The following is a 21,111-nucleotide window of genomic DNA, read 5'->3' as shown; positions in this document are numbered from 1 at the left end:
CTCTGTCTAGTTTTACAGTTGGTTGTTGTTTTTTTCTCTACATTACCCCGGCTATATTCAATGGGAAAAAAAGGAAACTCTGAAAAGCAAAATAAAACTGAGATTTTTTACTTAATACCAAATTTGTCAAGGATTAATGAAAGGTATGGTGTTGGATTATCTACCTCTTTATTCTATTGGATCATACTATTTAACTGCAATTAACATCTGACTTCATGATGTTGACAAGTAATTACTATTTCAACTCAAATCAAAACTAATGTGTAGAAACAGTACATTAAAATCAATGGAAGAAATGAAAAACACTAGAGACTTCCTGAAAATTTAGATATTCATTTACTTATCAAGACTGCTTTGAGACAACAAATAATTAATTTCAACATGTGTTTACACGTGTGATATAATTTTTGTTGACAATCATATTGTCCTTAAGATATCTTAAGACATCAAACAGGAAATGAAAGGAGAGAGTGAGCACGTATTAAATGGTAAGGAAAAAAAGTGAAAATGCCTTAAAAAAAGCTGAGAAAATTTTAACAAACAACCACAATCTTTAGATACAGTTAGAGAAGTGACTTACCTTATGCTTAGGTCATAACAAGAATAGCACAGTGTATAAAGTCAGCTCTTCATTATGGGAGGTACAATTGAAAGCCATAGGTTATAGTAACATGAATTGCTACACAGAAATGAAGACTTTTTCAGCCCAACATGAAAAGCTAACTCTCATGGGAGGACATTTCAACTTATGTTTAATGCAACATGAACAACTGAGGGTGTAAACACCAAAACACACGAATCTCACACCAATAAGAACGAGAAGGCTCAATCTCTCAGGAACACAGATTTAATCTGTGATCATAATTTGTGACACACAAGGGAAGGCACGTCACTGTAACACTGAAAGATGCATGCATATGTAATAACCATCCACTGACTCCCCCACACTCGGACACACGCAAGCCCACTAAGATACGGGGAAAGAATGTAGTGCCAAGCTGTAATGATGAAAGCAGGACACACAGAAGCACAGCAGTGGTCATGTGATTTGAGAGGTGTTCTTCCCTTAAACCATCCCATCACCACGCTTATTTTAAAGAAGCCAGATAAAGACCCCTTTCAATGCTGCAGTAGCTACGAGCCCCCAGCTTGAAGCTAGTGTGTGGAATTTTGATCACCGTTCCCTGCGATGTCAGGGGCTCTCCAGTGGAAGCCAGATGTGTAACACCAGTTAGTAGGGTACAAATGTGCAAATAACAAACATCCTTTCCCTTCTGCATTTCACAGAAGTGAGGGAGGAGAGAAACAAATAAAACAAAACCCATGTTAAGAATAGGTTCATAACGATATAAGGATGTATAAATATTAAAATGGTGATTGCATTTGATTGCAGGTTCAACTCAGGTTTCATAAAAACTGCCTCTATTTTGCTTATCGGGCTATTTTGTATTCTTTTTCCTTGTAAATGCATGGAATAAATGTATAAAATATAGCTCACATTGAAAAATTCTGAGCAGTTGGTCAACTAGGGTTACAGTCAAAAACGAAAGAAGTCATCTTCTTTGATGAACTTAAGAAAGCCTCATCTTCCTACTTTTAGCATAATTTTGCCGTCTAGCAGTTATATTTTAAATAAGAAATTATGCTTCTATATATCTGCTTACTTACGTAATCTAAGAAGTTCTATGGCAATGGTGTGGAAAGACTCAATTTAAATTTTAATCTTTTTTACATTCTAAAAAATAAACAACAAAAAGGAATATCTATTTAGAAACTCTTAACAGGTTTCCTGTGTAGTTTTCCCTACTGGCAATCAAACTTATTTTAACACGGGCTGTTACTGTCAAGAACAGGGTCCTACCAGCTCACTAAAAACATTTTCAACTTTGCTTTCCTATCACTGATGACAATAGTTACTTCATCTATTTTATTCTTTTTCTATGATATGAATTTTGTTTCACGTGTGATATCCCAATTTAGTTAGCAGATCTGGAATTGTTCTCTCCCTCACCTTCTTAGCAGGCCAGAATATCTTGACCTTTCCTTTAGCACGGGTTAAATATTTTAGGCTCTGTGCCCTCCCATAATCTGTTTTCTCATTGGAAAAAAAAAAAAAAGATGGTTGTGGACCTAGCTCAAAGTATCAGTGATTTGTTTTTTTTTTTTTAATTTTGTGTCAGTGATTTTTAAGCTATAAAGGTCAAAACAAACGTCAGTAGTTGTTATGATCGGGGAGCCACTGACAGCTATGATGTAACTGTGATCAACAGCCTCCTTATTGTTATTCCCTCATTAGAGGAGACAAGGAAAGCTCTTGTTTTTGACTCAAAGAGAGAGAGAGAGAAAAATTCCATGTACAGTGATATGTTTTTCAATAGGTATTGACCAGAACTTTTTAGACATGCTACAGCTATATAGCCAGCCATATGTACTGACAGGAAAAAAAAGCCATAAAACCTAAGACCTGGAGCAAAGTCTGAACTAGCTCTTCTAGATTATGCCTTGCACTCTTGAGCTTCTAGACCTCAGACAAGCTGGATCCTCTCCTGGAAATATGCTGTTGTTGTTTTCTGATCCAAATATTAGTTGTTCTTTAAGATCCATCTTAAATTGCATTAGCTGCAAAAAATATTCCCCAAATTCCTCAATCAGAAATAATTTCTTCTTTCCCTAAGCTCTTTTCTTCCACAGCATTATTAAGATATAATTTACTACCAGAAAATTCACTCATTTTAAGTATATAGCCCGATGAGTTTTAGCAAATGTTTGTGGTTGTGCAACCATCACCATAATCTATTTTTAGGTTTCCTTAAATTCTTAATGCATTTTATCTGAACCTCCAATCATAGTTACTAGTATCATAGTTATCACATTACTCATGTTTCAATTATTGATGTGAGTTTCCAAATAGACTGTAAATTCTTGGAGGGAAAGGGCCATGTCATTTATTCCTTTTATATTTCCCACTGTATCAAATATAGTACTTTGTACAGAGTAAATATTTGCTGAATCTGAATGTTTAGTTTGTGGAAATTATTGTTCTTTTCAATCTCAGCAGACTAAAGTTTATTTTTGATATTTAAGTATGACCACAGTCATTCCTGTACTATGTAAAGCTGTTTTATCAGCTTTAAAATGATTTTTACTTAATTGAACCTTGTTAGTGAGCTAGCAAATGGAAGGTATGTGGGTTATAGCTAAGAGACATCTTGGTGTCTTATAGGATGGTCTCAAGAATTCAGAAAACACATTACTATCAATATTACTTAAAAAAACAAACCAAACCCATTGCCGTTGAGTCAACTTCAACTCATAACGATCCTATAGGACAGAGTAGAACTGCTCCACAGGGTTCCTAAGGTTGTAATCTTTCTGGAAGCAGACTGCCAGCTCTTTCTACTGTGGAGCGGCTAGTAGGTTCAAACCACTGACTTTTTGGTTAGCAGCCAAGTACTTAACCACTGTGCCACCAAGGCTCCTTAATATTACTTAGGGTTAATCAAACAGTGACGTCTGGAGTTCAGTAAAGGTTTTTCTATACTAAGGGTTTCAGCTCAGGTTAAGATGGTTCCTTATATTTTAAGAGAGCAGGATGTTCTACATCTCATATGATGAAGTCACTAGAATGACAAAGATGACAGATTTCTGATGCATCATGGTCCTTTCTGACTTTAATTATTCTACCTTACTAAACTTATTTAAGAGTTATCTGCCTCTGAAGAACAAACTTCTCTGAGTACCATTTATTCTTAAAGAGAAAGCTTAAAAGGATAGAGGAAAAGAGCTTCACTGACATTTACTCAGATTACTTGCCTCTTTAGCTTACCCAAAAACAGAAGGTTTGATTTAAACAACATTAAGCCAAAAACTCTACAATCCTAGAGTCTTAAATTCTACTTCTTTCTCTTCTCACTTCTAATGACAAAAATGGAAAATTGTTCTTGAAAAGATCCCTTCCATAGTTCCATTCATTCATCACTTTATCCTAATAAACTAAGATACAAATATTGGGCTCATCTGAGACTAATGCCATCTCATGTGTGTTTAATTGGACTTCTGACTTGACAACACCTACATTCAGTTCAAGAACTCAAAGAATTTTGGTTTATATATGACTTGAAAGGCAGTATGATAAAGGGAACTTCCTTTGGCATTCAATGGTATGGCATTCGATTCTGATACTGCTTCTTCTCTTCCTAGCTGTTTGACTTTGGACATGACATTTAACAACTTAGAGCTTTAATTTCCTTATCAAAAAAAAGAAAGAAAATTAGGTAGGATAATGTATATTACAGTGAAAGTGACTGTAAGTGAAATAAAAACCAAAAAAAGCCCAAATCCAATGCCGTCGAGTCAATTCTGACTCAGTGACCCTGTAGGACAGAGTAGAACTGCCTCATAGGGTTTCCAAGGCTGCAATCTTTTTTTTTTAAATAATTTTTTATTGTGCTTTAAGTGAAAGTTTACAAATCAAGTCAGTCTGTCACATATAAGCTTATATACACCTTACTACATACTCCCATTTACTCTCCCCCTAATGAGTCAGCCCGCTCCCTCCTTCCAGTCTCCAAGGCTGTAATCTTTATGGAAGCAGAAGGACTCATCTTTCTCCAGCAGACTGGCTGGGGGGGGGTTTGAACCACTGACCTTTTGGTTAGTAGCCGAGCACTTAACCACTGCACCACGAGGGCTCTGTGTAAACGAAATAGAGCAATACAGATCTAAGTCATTATTATTATTCCTATGCAGATTTTAAGTCAACTATATTTTATATGGGTCTCTGGGTGGTACAGATAGTTAATGAGCTTGGCTGCTAACCAAAAGTTTGGCAGTTCGAGTCCACCCAGAGGTGCCTTGAAAGAAAGGCCTGGTGATCTAGTTCTGAAAAATCAGCCACTGAGAACCCTACGGAACATGGTTCTATTCTGACACATGTGGGACTGCCATGAGTCAGAGCTGACTTGACAGCAACTGGTGAATGTTTTACGTGGGTAGAACCGGAGGCACGATGAGAATGAAGTTTGTTCCAGGTCATGCCACGAATCAGTGATAAATAACAGACTATGCTGTGAATTTCCAGACTAACGCCTCAGGAAAAATCTGATTAAAAGTCTGAGGTTAGCTCTGTAAGGATTAATCTAATTAAAAAAATTTTATTGTGTTTTTGGTGAAAGTTTATATAGCAAATAAAGTTCACATTTAACAATTTCTATACATACTGTTCAGTGACATTGGTAGGATTAGTCTGATTGTGTTGTATGACTCAAGCCACCACCCATGCATGGTTCTTGGTTTCCTCATCTGCAAAATGAGGATGTTTCCAGGGGTTCTCCTTTGGGAAATCTATGGATAAAAGTCTGAAGTCCACTGACTGGGATGGGGGAAAAAAGTATGATTTTCTTTTATCATGAGCTTAGGCAACTGTCAGTAGAACCTTTTACTTTAAGTTATCCATAAGTTGTTATGGATATTTAAAATATTCTTTTCATTCAAATTACAGTAGTTATAAGACCTGCTGCTAGATTTTGTTATTTAGTGCATTTAAAAAGAGGCACATATTACTATAACATCACAGTTTGTTCTTTAAAGATATTTTTATAACGATTTCAATTTAATTTTCTTTGTAATCCTAAGTATTTTATTTGATACATTTAAAATATTTTTTTCTGAAAATAAGTCTGTAGGCTTTGTCAGAGTACCAAATGAGTCCATGGCATAAAAGAGGTTTAAAAACCTCTGAATTAAATGATTTTCAAGCTCCCTTTCATCTGTAAGATTTTTTTTTAATTAATTTTTATTAAGCGTCAAGTGAACATTTACCATTCCAGTCTGTCACATGTAGGTTTACATACATCTTACTCCCTTCTCCCACTTGCTCTCCCCCTATTGAGTCAGCCCTTTCAGTCTCTCGTTTCGTGCCAATTTTGCCATCTTTCCTCTCTATCTTCCCATCCCCCCTCCAGTCAAGAGTTGCCAACACACTCTCCAGTGTCTACCTGATTTAATTAGCTCACTCTTCATCAGCATCTCTCTCCCCCCCCATCTGTAAGATTTTGTGGATCTAAAAAATCTTTTCACCTCTATCTGCTGCCCTTTATCAAATCATATATAAAAGGAGCACCCAATTTTTATTTTGGGAAAAAAATCACATAAAATTGTTCACTGAACTAACCAACAGCCCATTTAATAGACCATCTAAGAATGAAAAAAAAGAAACATGGCTGTTTAAAAAGTTATGAAAATCTCAGGATTAAAAAAATTCTGGTTCACTAGTTCTTTTCCCATTGGTCTAGATGATGAATTGAATGGAATGATCATTTAACAGTCATCATTTACAACCGTTTAACGAAAGATGAACTTCTATTCACATACACGTGTGAGTGTGTATCATCTCTAATTACTCTTTAAATTCTTAATTATCAGTTGCCCATAGATGGAGAGCAAGAACCCTATCTATTGACTACATATAACATAAGATCTTACAGGTACATAATGATTACAAGCAATATAATTTTTAAAAATTTTTCCAGGGGATGATTCTTAAATGTTTTCCTACTGTTGTATGAATTTATTGTCTTTAATGCCACTGAGCTTTTTTAAGCCCTAGATACATATGAAGAATTCTTCTTTCTCACTACTGAACTCTTCTGAAAGTAGCTGCAACTATGGCAGGTTACACAGTTGGTGAACTGTATTATAATTACCACTGAAAATCAAGAGCTTATATATCCTCCTTCACAGGCAAGGTCTTTACTTGTTCTCAAAGAGAATACTATAATATGCAGAACATACCTAAGAACAGAACTGATAATCACCATGACTCAACAAAACAGGAAGCTGGTCATCAACGGTGAATCTTCCTAAGGTATTTCCTATATAATGTTTTAAATTTAAGTGAAGCCACTCTCAATGACTTCTAAAAAAATTGTAAATCCCAGACTGGTCCCCCTTGGTACCAAGAACATTTTGATTTAGTTTTTGTTCTGAGAATTTTTAGTGTTGGTTGTAAGTATATGTAATGTATTACAAAGCTAAGAAAAATAGTTTTTCAATTAGTAGTGGTTTTGAATTATTCATAATATCATTTCTCAACATTCAAAAGAATAATTGATTATTTTACAGAGTAAATTATCTTCATTCTAGTAGTCACACACACACACAAAAAAGCAGGGATTATTACTGGTCTTAGGTCACAAAGTAAAGTGATAATGGAAGTCAGCCTTTTGACTTCCCAATTCAGTTCTCTGGATACTATTATATAGATGGTCCTATCTTTTTAACCTACCAATGGCAATCACTGCATTTATAATCAGACCTTGAATTTTCATTGCCCTTTTGCTCTTGACTATTCCTTTAACAATGAGAATCACTGAAAATAGGAATGAGGGTGCAAGCATGAAGGGAAACTAGTATAATGAAAGGCAGTTTGGGAACTGGCACTCTAGAGCCAGACTCTGGATCTTGGCTATGCTCTGTCATTAGCTGTGTAACACTGGATTATTCCTTCTTTCTTAGCTTTCTCATGTATAAAATAAGGATAGTAATAATATCTATCTTAGAGAGTTGTGAATAAATAATATATATAAAGTGCTTGCTTAGAAGAGTATCTGGCCCATAGTGAACAGTATGTGAGCATTAGCTGTTAATATTTTTATTGTTGTTACTATTATCATTCTTTTCTTTAGATGATATTCTGGACCTGTAACAAAAAAAAAGTTGACTAATTTGTGATTTTGACAGCTCTCATAAGTAAGGTCAAGAGGGCAAGTAAGATTAGTTAAGTATCTGAATATAAAATTTTCACAAAATACTGATAAATTTTATGAAATAGAGCCTAAGGGATTGACACAGTCACAAATATAAAACCCAAATTCTAGAACATTTGTAATTATTATACCTTTTCTGGCACTTCTGAAAGAAGGTCACATTTGTTTTCATTAAACATGAGTTTTGAAATACTGTGGTTCTAACTAGATTTCCCTGGCTCTCATTCTTTAATGTCACATGACTTACTCACATTTACAAACAACTTACTACTTCTACTCAGTATAATATACTATGTAAGTGAGTAAGGCTGCTATATTTTGGTATCAGTTGAAAAAGTTGTAGCTTTATTTCTTTACATGTTTAACTAGCATTAAAAAGGCACAAGAAAGATATATATAGGCAAAGACATATCTCTGCTGTATTAGTATACTGGCAATAATTTAGAAAATGTCTAGGAAGTTCCTTAGAAATAAGAGCTAAGCTTTCTAAAGCCTTGTATCAAATCTACCTGTGGTATCTATTGTTAATCAAGTCTCCCCTGATAGAATCAAGTAAATAAAAAATAGATACACAGTTCCTGACTTACAATGTATTTAGCTTACAACAAACCGCACTTACAACAGTCTTTTTTTTTTTTTTTACATCTTTAGTAATATGTACTAACATACAATGTTGCAGTATGTAATTTGCTGATGTTATAAACTCTCAGGTGTGCACTCACAGATGTTCAAAGATTGGATTTATAAAGATACTTATAATAAAAGGAAATAATAATGAAAACTACAAAAAAAAAAAGACATATCTGATTTATGTCAGAACTGACTTAGGATGGAGTTGTCGAAACAGAATGCTGTTGTAAGTTGGGGACACCTGTAGTCCAAAATTTTTAGACTCTTGTTTGCATTTTATGTCCTTTCCACTTGTTCTGAATGCTCAAGTTTTTGGTATTTGGGCTAAATCAACTGAAAAGGCAGAAAACCTACTGTTGTTAAAACGGAACTTTTAGCTTACTGAGAAAGGATAATAGCAAAAAGTTTTTTTTTTTTTTTAAAGGTAAACTCATGATTCTTATACAAATATAAAATGAACAAGTGTCAAAGATTCTACCTAAACTCTTCATTAATAAGACAACCAGTAGGATGTTACGGTTGGCTCAAAAAAGAAGAAAAAAACAAGATGAAACACATATATGGACTATCAAGAATGCTGAAATTATTTTCAGATAGATCAGTTGGTCAATAACAGGACAAAACTCAACTGCACCTCCAGTGGACACAACCTGAATTTCTATGGACTAGGATCATTTGCATTACAATGAGTTTACCTCAATTTCCAAAACAAAAAAAAAAAACCAAAAACAAACCCATTAGAGTCAAGTCAAGTCTGACTCATAGCAACCATATAGGGCAGCAAAGAACTGCCTCATAGAGTTTCTAAGGAGTGCTTGGTGGATCCGAACTGACGAACTTTTGGTTGGCAGCCATATAGCACTGATACGATGTTGTAAAATAGCTCAGACAGTGAAAACAAAAACAAAACAAAAAAACAGTTGCCATCAAGCAATTCCAACTCATAGTGACCATATAGGACACAGCAGAACTGCCCCACAGGGTTTCCATGGAGCAGCTGATGGATTAGGACTGCCGACCTTTTGGTTAGCAGCTGAGTTTTTAACCATTGCACCACCAGGGCTCCCAGATAATGAAAGACAGAGATAAACCAAAAGGATGCCCTAGATAGGACAGGTAATAATCTTTTTTATCCATTTTAAAGTCTTTTACAATTTTACCTGACAATTTTATGGCCTGGGTGTACCTGTTAATAGAATATGATTGTTAATTGAATTCTAGTGAATTTTTCAGAGTTTGTCCCCTCGTGTATTCCTTTGGTTTCTAGGAGTGTATACAATACTTACTGGTCGGGGTGGGGGCCAAACCCGTTACTGTTGAGTCGATTCTGACTCATAGCGACCCTGTAGGACAAAGTAGAACTGCCCCATAGGGTTTCCACGGAGCAGGTGGTAGATCTGGACTGCTGACCTTTTGGTTAGTAGCCAAATGCTTAACTACTGTACCTCCAGAGCTTCAATACCTACTATAGTCAATTTAAAATGGAATGCAGTTTTTGTTTTTACTGTAATAGTAATCATTTATCATATAAAAAAGGGAGAAATTTATATGAAACATACATTGTTTCTTTTAAAATTTGGCATAAAATATAATTTCCAAGGCTTAATACACAAGAAATTTTTGTAGTTTCCTTTTTTCCTCAAGTCCAATGAACACCCAGTTTGAATATTAGCCTTCTTGGTAAGATTTAATCATGAAAAGTCCTAGGGGAAAGAGCGACCTATTAAAATCAAAGAAATGCAATATAATTCAATATTATCATATTAAAAAGTTAAATATATAGACTTTGGATTACTATCTAATTCAAGTATTACATTTCTGGATAAAGTATATATATTTCTGGTTGAAGCTGCATTGTAGACACTTTTTTAAAAAAACTAAATAATCACGTGTAAGAAAAAGTCTGACTAAGAAGAGACATTCTTAGAACATTGCTAAATTTAGGTTTATAGGTAATTTGAGTTGATTCGGAGAACTTTAATTACCTTGCAATTTGCATTTGCTCCATCTACATTACTGGTTCTACACTTCCTTATACTAGTATAAGTTCATATTCATATAACTCACTCTAAGGATGAGCAGAATAGGTAAGATTATATTGTTGTTGTTGTTGTTAGGTGCCGTCAAGTTGGCTCCGACTCATAGTGACCCTACAGGACAGAGCAGAACTGCCCCATAGGGATGCCAAGGAGCAGCTGGTGGATTTGAACTGCCAACCTTTTGTTTAGCAGCCGTAATTTTTTTTTTCTCAATATAAATCCTATAGCTGTAGGTCCAGGAATATGTGCTAATTTGATCTATTAAACCTAGAGACTTGTGAATATAATGAATCCTTCTCTAAGCAATCAAAATAAATCAAAACAAAAAAGGAGAAAGTTATACTAGCTACATGACCATGGCTAAATTACTTAATTTTTTAAGCATTAGTTTCCACATATACAAAAATAAGGATAATTAATTTATTGAACAAATACTTCTTGAGCATCTACCCAACACCAGGCTCTGATTTAGGCACAAGGAATAAAACATGAACAAGATTGATAAGGTCCCTGCTCCCTTGAAGCTTACATTCTAATACGAGTAGATAGACAATAGGTACATGAACTAACAAGTAAATAAATACAGATAGCTTCAGATAATGATAAGTACTATGAAGAAAAAAACATAGTAATGGCATAAAAGTGACTAGTGGTAGCTATCTCAGAGTGGACAAGGAAGACGTCTCTGAATAGGTATCATTTGAGCTAAGACCCAAGGCAGTCAGATGAAGATAAGGAGAAGCGAAGGCTCAAATGCTTTGGGGGGTTCCTCCCTTATAGCACTGTTGTGAGGGTTAAATAATGCAGGTAGATAATTGTTACCTATGATGATAATAATGGAGATGAGAAAGATGATGGCGATGATGACTATGATATCAATTACCAAAAGCAAGGTACAGGTAGTCCCTGACTTATGACACATCTAAGTTACAATGAACTGCACTTACGGCTGTCCTTTTTTTTTTTTTTTTGTGGTACACCTTATTGTTAGTACCTATCCCTGCGAGGAAGTTACAGGGAAATGCAGGCAAGGGATATGGAAAAAATTGCTGAGTTATGTGAACACAGTCCAAGCATTTGATCAGGATGATATGATGGAAGAGATGGGTGGAAAAATCACCCATAGGGCAAGAATGCTGAATTTAGAACTTGATATCGCCAATGTGGGACAGCTCATAGATCACAAAGAAGGGGAACTGACAGATCAGGACTTAATGGATTTGAAGAGGAAAGCAATGCTGAAGAAGAAAGAAATAATGAGGAAGAGAAAGGAGAAAAATTGTCAAAAAATTTTACAGTCAAGGGATTAGCTGGAGTTTTTTTCTAAACTAAGTCAGGGGGTTCAGTTGCTTCAAAACATGGACTCAAATGCTCATCATTTTGCTAAAGTCAATAGACAGATTTGGGGACTAGGAATACGTTACCGTGAAATATATGAAGAAAAAAAGGACCATACAGACAATTCTCCCTAATTTTCTGATAGAAATGCCATCTCCATTCCCAGGGATAATTCAGAACCTTCCACAAGTGGAGTTATTATTGAAACTGACAAAATGTCAGAGTCAACCAATTCTTCTTCATCGTAGGAGTAAATTTTGATTTGTGTATCTTTTTATGTATGTATTAAAATATATCTGTAAGTTTATATGGAATGTTTCCAACCTCCAAAGACAAATTAAGATTGGTTTTATAAAGATATTGACGATAAAAGGCAATAATAATGAAAACTTTTAAAAAAAAAAAGGGTATTCAACTTACATCAGAACAGACTTATGAAGGAGTTGTTGGAATAGAACACTTTTTTAAGTCAGGGGCTACCTATACTGGAATTACCCTTATCAATTGGTCCTGGCCTGGAGCTGTTTGTACCCTCTTCCAAACAAAAGACTGGTAATAAAAAGAGATAGAGCAGGTATTTAGATTTACGATTTCAGTAAGGTGGGACCTAAAAACTGTTTTCTTGTAAAGAATTTGATATTTCATAAGAAGCAGCGAGGGAGACCCTGGTGGCTCAGTGGTTAAGAGCTCAGGCTGCTAACAAAAAGGTCAGCAGTTTGAACCACCAGATGCTCTCTGGAAACCCCACGGGGCAGTTCTGCCTGTCCCATAGGGTCGCTATGAGTTGGATCCACTAGACAGCAATGGGGTTTTTTTTTTTTTGGTTTTAAGACACAATGAAGACTTCTCTGATAAAATACAATTTTTTTTGTGTGTGTGGTTTACTGAGGTTTTACTATGTGTAAATTTCTGCATAAAAGTTCTTGTGATACTATATTGATCCATGACAGCTAATACACTTAATAACGTTGTCTAGATAACTGGATCTGTACTTAAAGCGTTGAGGCATTTTCGAAGTTGTGGAAAAAACAAGTTGCCTTGGATACAATAATCATCAAATTAGTGAAACCTGAATTAAAATGAATTTCTATTTTCAGCAATCATTAATTCTGTGTCCAAAATATATAAGCTTTATTTAGGTACAGAACAATGTTATCAGTCATGCCAAGGAAATTAGTCAAACTCAAGAGGACACATATATGATTTCACTTACATGAAATATCTAGAATAGTCAAACTCATAGAGACAAACAGTAGGTTACCAGGGCCTGAGGAAGGGCGAGATGGGGTGTTATTGCTTAAAGGATACAGTTTCTATTTGAGGTGATGAAAAAATCTGGAAGTAGTCAGTGGTGGGGTTGGACAACATTGTGAATATAATTAATACCACTGAGTTGTACACTTAAAAATGGCCAAAATGGCAAATTTTGCTATATATATTTTACCACAATAAAAATTATATTAAGAAAAAAAATATATCAGAGTGATTTCAGACACAGCTTAAAGCAATGACATAGTATGACTACATCTATTTAGTTGGAAAATATTGCAGACTAAAATTTTGAAATGGAGCTTGGTTATATCTGAAAGTTAGACAGTTCTAAGTGCAAGGATAGTGGCATGGACGGGCTGAAATACTGGTACTCACAGGCCTAAGAACATTTCAGAAATACGACTATCATTGACCTTTAACCCACTGCCTTTGAGTAGATTCCAATCTATAGGACAGAGTAGAACTGGTCCATGGGGATTCCAAGGAGAGGCTGGTGGATTCGATCTGCCAACCTTTTGGTCAGTAGCCAAACACTTAACCACTGCGCCACCAGGGCTCCATTGTTGACCTTTACTACTTGCTGAAAGTGGTAATTGAGGTTGAGTGAATAATCCCAGGTTACTCTGATTTGTCCTTTAAACTCTTGAACTGTGCTGCATGGCTCTAAAACAGATAAATTGCAGAGGTTACAGATAAACTTGCTATATGTAAAGGGAAATGAACCAAAGGAAGTCAATTAGATGATTCTGACTGCTGGTCATACATTTTTTTGTTGTTTGTTTAAACTTCATCAGCCTACATCACGTATTAAAGGTTGCAGCAACTGATAGTTGTGTGGCTCAGTTACTGCGCTTTCACTGATTTTCTTTGGGAAAGCCCTGAGATATAAATTAAGTAACACCAAAACTTTGTAACTCATGGCCTAGAAAAATGACTGAGGGGCTATAATGATTAAACATGCAATTTCAAGACCATTCATTTGCTTCCTGGGGGTGGAGTGGGGTGGGTACCTTGTTTAATTTATTTTCCAACAAACAAAATGCATACATGAACAATGAATGCTTAATGGCACTAATGAATAAGACTGATCATTTGCTAATTAACCAATGCTCCTAAAAATATTTAAAATATTAAAGGCAATTATAAAATTATTAAAATAACCATTTGGAACTGTGATGGGTATGAAGGAGTTAATATTTTATATATTTTAAGCAGGATGATTAGGTTGTGAAACTGGATGGTAAAACAATTAAAATTAGTTTTAATTTGGCCTGAATTACTTACATTTCAGACTCTGAACCAAATATTTGAGACACAGGGTACAAATGAAGATTATTCAACATTTCCTCATACAATCTCTTTCAGCTCTTACTGGCATCCTTTTTTCTCTTTCCTACTCTCCCACCAGTGTGCACTCATTGGAGGGTGGCTACCCCCGCAAATGAGGAGAGCAAAGACTAATTCAGCAGCATCTGAATACAGAAGACCATTCTGGTTTTCTCATTTTCACCTCATTCCCGCCCCATTTCCTCTTTCCCCCCGGGAATTCCCTTCTGTCAAGCATACATTCTGGTTTTCTCATTTTCACCTCATTCCCACCCCATTTCCTCTTTCCCCCGGGAATTCTCTTCTCTGTCAAGCATAGTACAGAAGCTCCTCATTACTTACTGCAGCTTCAATATTAAATAGAAAGGGCTAGATTCCTAAAGGAACTTTTCCTTTAGTGCAGATGCACACAGATGACTTCTCAAAGAGCATTAGCTCATACCATGCATCTCAACAAGAATACTTAAGAATGGTAGCCCAAATGGAATTAGATTTAATTGTTGTGTGTTGGGATAATAGCAAGTTGCCAAAGACAGAAAAAATAGCAGCTAGATGGATTTTTATCACTTCAGGCAATACTGAGTGCAGTATGGTATGGATAAAGTCTCAGAAATAGATCCTTCTTTTCTTATCCTGAGGCAGACTTAGAAACAGAACAAAGAAAATTGGAAATATAACTAAAAAATATGTCTACAAAAGTCCATATGAATCTAAATTTCAACCAGGGTTTCATGGAATATGAATCCAAAAATATCTTTAAGGTCTTTCTGAATTCTCCAATTGCTCTATACATTGATGCTTATGCCCTGCAACTTTTTAAAATGGGAAAATCAGAACAAGTGAACTATTCTTTAAATACTAAAGCAGAAATGGAATGAAAAAGCAGGGCTTGTTTCCTTCCTTCCTTTTTCTTTTCCCCTCCCTCCTTCCATTTTCTCTCCCCCTTCCTCCTCTCTCATTCTTTATATCCTTAAAGTACTTATTTGAGTACCAACATAGCTACTTCTCTCATTCCTCAATTCCAAGGGTGAGGAGGTCAATTTGAGACTCTCTTCACTCCTGCTAGGTCCAGTGTCAATAAAGAAGTCATGAAAAACACAAGAAAAAAAGAAAAGACCAAAATGAATGTCAGAAGAGACTCTGAAACTTGCTCTTGAACATAGAGTGGCTAAAGTGAAAGGAAGAAATGATGAAGTAAAAGAGCTGAACAGAAGATTCCAAAGGGTGGCCCCAGAAGACAAAGTATTATAATGAAATGTGCAAAGACCTGGAGTTAGAAAATCAAAAGGAAAGAACATGCTCGACATTTCTCAAACTGAAAGAACTGAAGAAAAAATTTAATCCTCGAGTTGTAATACTGAAGGATTCTATGGGGAAGATACCAAATGATGCAAGAAGCATCAAAAGAAGATGGAAGGAATACAGAGTCACTGTACCAAAAAGAATTAGTTGACATTCAACCATTTCAAGAGGTAGAATATGATCAAGAACCAATAGTACTGAAGTAAGAGGTCCAGGCTGCACTGAAGGTATAGGTGAAAAGTAAGGCTCCAGAAATTGAGAATACCAACCGATATGTTTCAACAAATGGATACAGTGCTGCAAGTGTTCACTCATCTGTAGCCAAGAAATTTGGAAGACAGCTACCCGGCCAACCAACTGGATGAGATCCATATTTGTACCCATTCCAAAGAAAGGTAATCCAACAGAATTTGGAAATTACCCAACAATATCATTAATATTACACATAAGTAAAATTTTGCTGAAGATCATTCAAAGGCTGTTGTAGCAGTACATTGACAGAGAACTGCCAGAAATTCAAGCTGGATTCAGAAGAGGAACAAGGAATATCATTGCTGATGTGAGATGGATCATGTCTGAAAGCAGAGAATACCAGAAAGATGTTTACTGGTATTTTACTGACTATACAATGACATTCAACTGTGTGGCTCATAACACATTATGGATAACACTGTGGAGAATGGAAATTCCAGAACACTTAATTATGCTCATGAGGAACCTGTACTCAGACCAAGAGACAGCTGTTCGAACGCAACAAAGGAATACTGTGTGGTTTAAAATCATGAAAGGTGTGCGCCCAGATTATATTCTTTCATCACATTTATTCAATCTGTATGTTGGGCAAATGATCGAACAAGCTCGACTATATGAAGGAGAGTGGGGCATCAGGATTGGAGGAAGACTCATTAACAACCTGTGATATGCAGATGACACAAGCTTGCTTGCTGAAAGTGAAGAGAACTTGAAGCACTTACTGATGAAGATCAAAGACCACAGCCTTCAGTATGGATTACACCTCAACATCAAGAAAACAAAAACCCTCACATGTGGACCAATAAGCAACATCATGATAAACAGAAAATACTGAAGCTGCAAAGGATTTCATTTTACTTGAATCCACAAATAAGCCCACGGAAGCAGCAGTCAAGAAATCAAATGACGCACTGCATTGGGCAAATCTGTTGCAAAAGGCCTCTTTAAAATGTTTATACAGCAAAGAGGTCACTTTAAGGACTAAGGGGCACCTGACACAGGCCATGGAGTTTTCCAGTGCCTCATATGCATGTGAAAGCTGGACAATAAATAAGGAAGATCAAAAAAGAATCGATGCCTTTGAATTATGGTGTTGGTGAAGAATATTGAATATAACTGGACTTTCAAAGAATGAACAAATCTGTCTTGGAAGAAATACAGCCAGAATGCTTATAAGAAGTGATGATGACGAGGCTTCGTCTCACATATTTGGACATTTTATCAGGAGGGACCAGACCCTGGAGAAGGACATCATGCTTGGTGGAGTAGAGGGTCAGCGGAAAAGAGAAGGACCCTCAATGAGGTGGTTTGACACAGTGGCTGCAACAGTGGGTTCAAGCATAACAACGATCATGAGGATGGCGCAGGACTGGGCAGTGTTTTGTTCTGTTGTACGTGGGGTTGCTATGAGTTGGAACCAACTTGATGGCACCTAACAACAACAATGTATAATTCACATCCAGCTGTTTTATTATTAAATAATCATATTATTGTTATAAAACCCTTAGTGTGTTTCATAATTCTTTCCTCACTTTTTCAAATAATAAAAGTTGCATGGAAGTGAAAAACACTTGAAAAAGTGGCTTCATTAATGATGTAAGCACATATATTTCACATCACAGATGTAGTATGTGATATCAATTTATCATGCAATACATTGGTACTTATTTCTGGATATAAAATACCATGCTGAAGAACTAAAAATGAATCTAGATTCCCACAATATTGAAGCTGGAGAGAAGCAAGTATGATAACATGAGAATACCTATGAGATACTCTGATATTATATACACGTAACTATACAAGTTGGACTTTTCAACGTTAATGGAAAGGACATCACCCTATATTCTCCATTTCTATTTCTTGCTTAGCCTGTTGGTAATGATGGAGTACCTTGTGAAAAAAAGCTCAATTTTTCTACAATTCTTAATTCTTATAAAAACTGAGAATAATGAGAATAAATATGAAAATCCTATCTCCAAGAGATGCTGCCAAAAGGTAAAAGGTTACTATTAAAAAACTCTTGAATAATAGGCATGCTATGAATGGCACTGGATTGGTTTTATGAATACACAGGATTATTAAGACCGTAAATGTTATAGATCAATCTACTTTGGAGAATGATAGCTACAACTATAAAATAGGGTAGCAAGCATTTACTAGACAACACAAGTACGTGGCTAAAGATACATGGTAAAGACTATCGGTATGACTAACATGGATTCCATAGCACTGAAAATACGCCTTTTAAGTAAACCAGGCAGACTTGCTTTAGCCCTTGTGTATATGCTATTCATTTCAACTTATAATGCTTACTAGACTCCTCTCTTTTTCAGGGTCTCCTGTATATGAACCACCTAAATGTATTATGAACTTAGCACAGCAGAGCAGAGGATTTAAAAGGTGATATTTTGCATGCTTTTCCAATTAGTAACATATATGAAGAGGCTCCAGGTCATAAAATTAGTATTTATTGAGCATCTATGGGTAGATATGGGCCCTAGTTGCACAGTAATTAAGAGCACAGCTGATAACCAAAAGATTGGACGTTCGAATCCACCAGCTGTTCCCTGGAAACCCTATGGGGCAGTTCTACTCCGTCCTATAGGGTCACTATGAGCAAAACCAACTCGACTGCAGTGCGTTTTGGTTTACTTAGGACCTATAGATATTGCTAGCAAAACTAAAAGTGTAAACAATCAAGTAAAAATAACACAATTATATAAATTTCAACTTTTATAACTCATTCAAGACCTCAAATCAATATCCATTATAAACTTTTCAAGTTCAGGGTATGTCTTCTATGTGTATTTGGAACTCTCAATGAATTTTCATGTAGAAAGCAAAATACACTGTGGAAAATCAGGATCCAATTCCTTTAAAACTGTACCATTGCCAATTGAACAGAATTAAAAATCCTGTTTGCTATGTTTATCATGAATTAACTTTCTCATGAAAATCTTTTCCACTTTCTGAAATTGCACTAGATCATCCCTATTGAGGAACATGAAGGTCAAATTCATTCCATTTTATGGATGGGTCCATTAAGATTACAGCCAAGAAAATTGAGTGCAACAGTTTGACTCTGTAGCACATGGGGTCGCCATGAGTCTGAATCGACTGGACAGCAACTAAGAGCAACCACAAATTCGGGCAAACAGAAATGCAATAACAAGCTTAATATTTCCTAGTAAATCAGAAACACATTTGGCAGTAGAAACTACCTCTCTTAATTGAAGGTCATATATTTGTTTTACTTTGTTCAGCTGGTTCAAAAACCTGTAATTTTATTTACAAGATACAAAGCACACAGGAGGTACTTAATAAAGGAAATAAAGTATTATGCAGAAAAAACAGCGTTTACGAGGGAGAGGCCACACACTACAGTTTATTGAAATTTTGTATAGGTATAAACCCTATATGTAAACATCCAATTCATAAATTCATTCAACAAACATTGATTCATGATGCTGCAGGGAAGTCCTTGTGCCAAATTACCAGAGTTTTTCTCTACCTTCCACTACAATGAGTATTCTAAGGAAAAAGTCCCATTTGAGCTGTGAGTGGAAGAAAAGCGGCTGTAGCTCCCATCGTTATTCAGAATTTGGCAGGGTAAAAATGCCTTGGAGTAGGTTGCATTCTATTAGATGTCAAAATGCATATTCTCAAGAAATATGTTGCAGATAGTAGCTAGATTACTACAGTAATATAAGCCTACTTAACCATCAACTCAGCTTATCTACAGTGCTATTTTAGCTTCTTAAGGATTACATAAACTTTTAAGCACTACTCTAAAAATTAGGTCACCATTTATAAAGTTGTTTTCATGGGAAACTGCTTTGTCCCACTTCAAAGCTGGTGACTGTCTTTAGAGTATGACAAATGGAATTCAAGGACAATATAAGACACACACACACATATATATACAGCACTATTTTAATTAGCCATAATCTTCTGGGGTGTGTGTGTGTGCATAAATAACCCAGGCACTACAAAGAAAGGGATTTTGGAAAAAAGGGTCAACTAGCAGAATGAAAAGAAAGATATATTTTATAAATAGATGTTCATATATTTCATATTCAATATACTTCACAACGATTACAAAAAAGAAACAAGACAGGAATTGTACAAAAGTGCTGACGTTAACTCAGGCAAAGTCAAGTTGATAGTGAAGCCAGTAACACTTGCTTGGTCAGTTCAGTTGTGGCTAACTGCGTATGCAAAATGTATTTTACTGTGTGATATAAGCAGCACATAACGTGTTTGCAAAAGTTAGTTAAAACTAAAAAGAACTTTACCTATGGATCGTTAGTATAATAATCAGTATTAACAATAATATTTGTTAATGTTTACTAGGTATTCATGCACTTCAGGGGAAGCCCTGGTGGTGCAGTGGTTAAGAGTCACAGCTGCTAACTAAAAGGTCAGCAGTTCAAATCCACCAGGCGCTCCTTGGAAACTCTATGGGGCAGTTCTGCTCTGTCCTATAGAGTCACTATGAGTTGGAATCGACTCGATGGCAATGGATTTATGCATATCAGGTACTGCACCAAGCAGTATTAAGTGATTCAATCCTTATAATACCCTAAAAGATTGCATCATTCCCATTTTACAGGAATAGGAGGTGCAGAGAGGCTAACTTGTCCAAACTATAAAGAGGTAAGGTTGGGTTTCACATCCAAGGCTGGGATTCAAATCTAGCCTAAAACTTGAATTTTTTAACACCATGCTAAATTGATATGTGGTAAGTCTATTTCAACAATAAGATATTAATAACTGTCAAAGCATGAACACCTTTAGAAGATGGTAAGAAGCTGGTTAAACTATTTGCTTCTTCAGAAAAATTAAGTTACTTAAAAAAAAAATCTAAAATAAAAACATGCATCATACTCTTAAATCCTAAATTCACATGGCAAGCAAAAGAAAAAAAAAATTGCTGCTCAGTTGATTGACTCATACCAACCCTATAGGACAGAAAAGAACTGTCCTAAAGGGTTTCCAAGGTGTTATTCTTTACAGAAGCCAACTGCCATATCTTTCTCCCACTGAGCAGCTGGTGGGTTTGAACCACTGAGCTCTCAGTTAGCAGCCCAGTGCTTACCCACTGTACCGCCAGGCCTCCTTACATGGTAAATATGAAGCTATTTAGAGACTTCAGTATCCAAAAAAAAAAAAAAAAAAAAAAA

The 21,111-nt window shown here is 35.7% G+C and overlaps 1 protein-coding gene across 6 annotated transcripts in view; it reads right to left on the bottom strand.

The window, feature by feature from the left end:
* Positions 1-21,111, bottom strand: part of GPHN (gephyrin) — a 570,865-nt gene that overhangs the window by 157,382 nt on the left and 392,372 nt on the right. For 3 of the 6 annotated variants that reach the window (XM_064292607.1, XM_064292608.1, XM_064292611.1), the window contains exon 10: positions 4,648-4,692. The exons of the other annotated variants lie outside the window; for them this stretch is intronic. In XM_064292607.1, the coding sequence (XP_064148677.1) occupies positions 4,648-4,692 (45 nt within the window). The remainder of the gene's footprint in view (positions 1-4,647; positions 4,693-21,111) is intronic. 6 annotated transcript variants of the gene reach the window in all.

This window comes from Loxodonta africana, chromosome 10 (genome assembly GCF_030014295.1).
Source record: "Loxodonta africana isolate mLoxAfr1 chromosome 10, mLoxAfr1.hap2, whole genome shotgun sequence".
In the NCBI taxonomy this organism is placed as follows: Eukaryota; Metazoa; Chordata; class Mammalia; order Proboscidea; family Elephantidae; genus Loxodonta; species Loxodonta africana.
The sequence above is the reverse complement of the archived record's forward strand: the minus strand, read 5'-3'. Positions and strand labels throughout refer to the sequence as shown.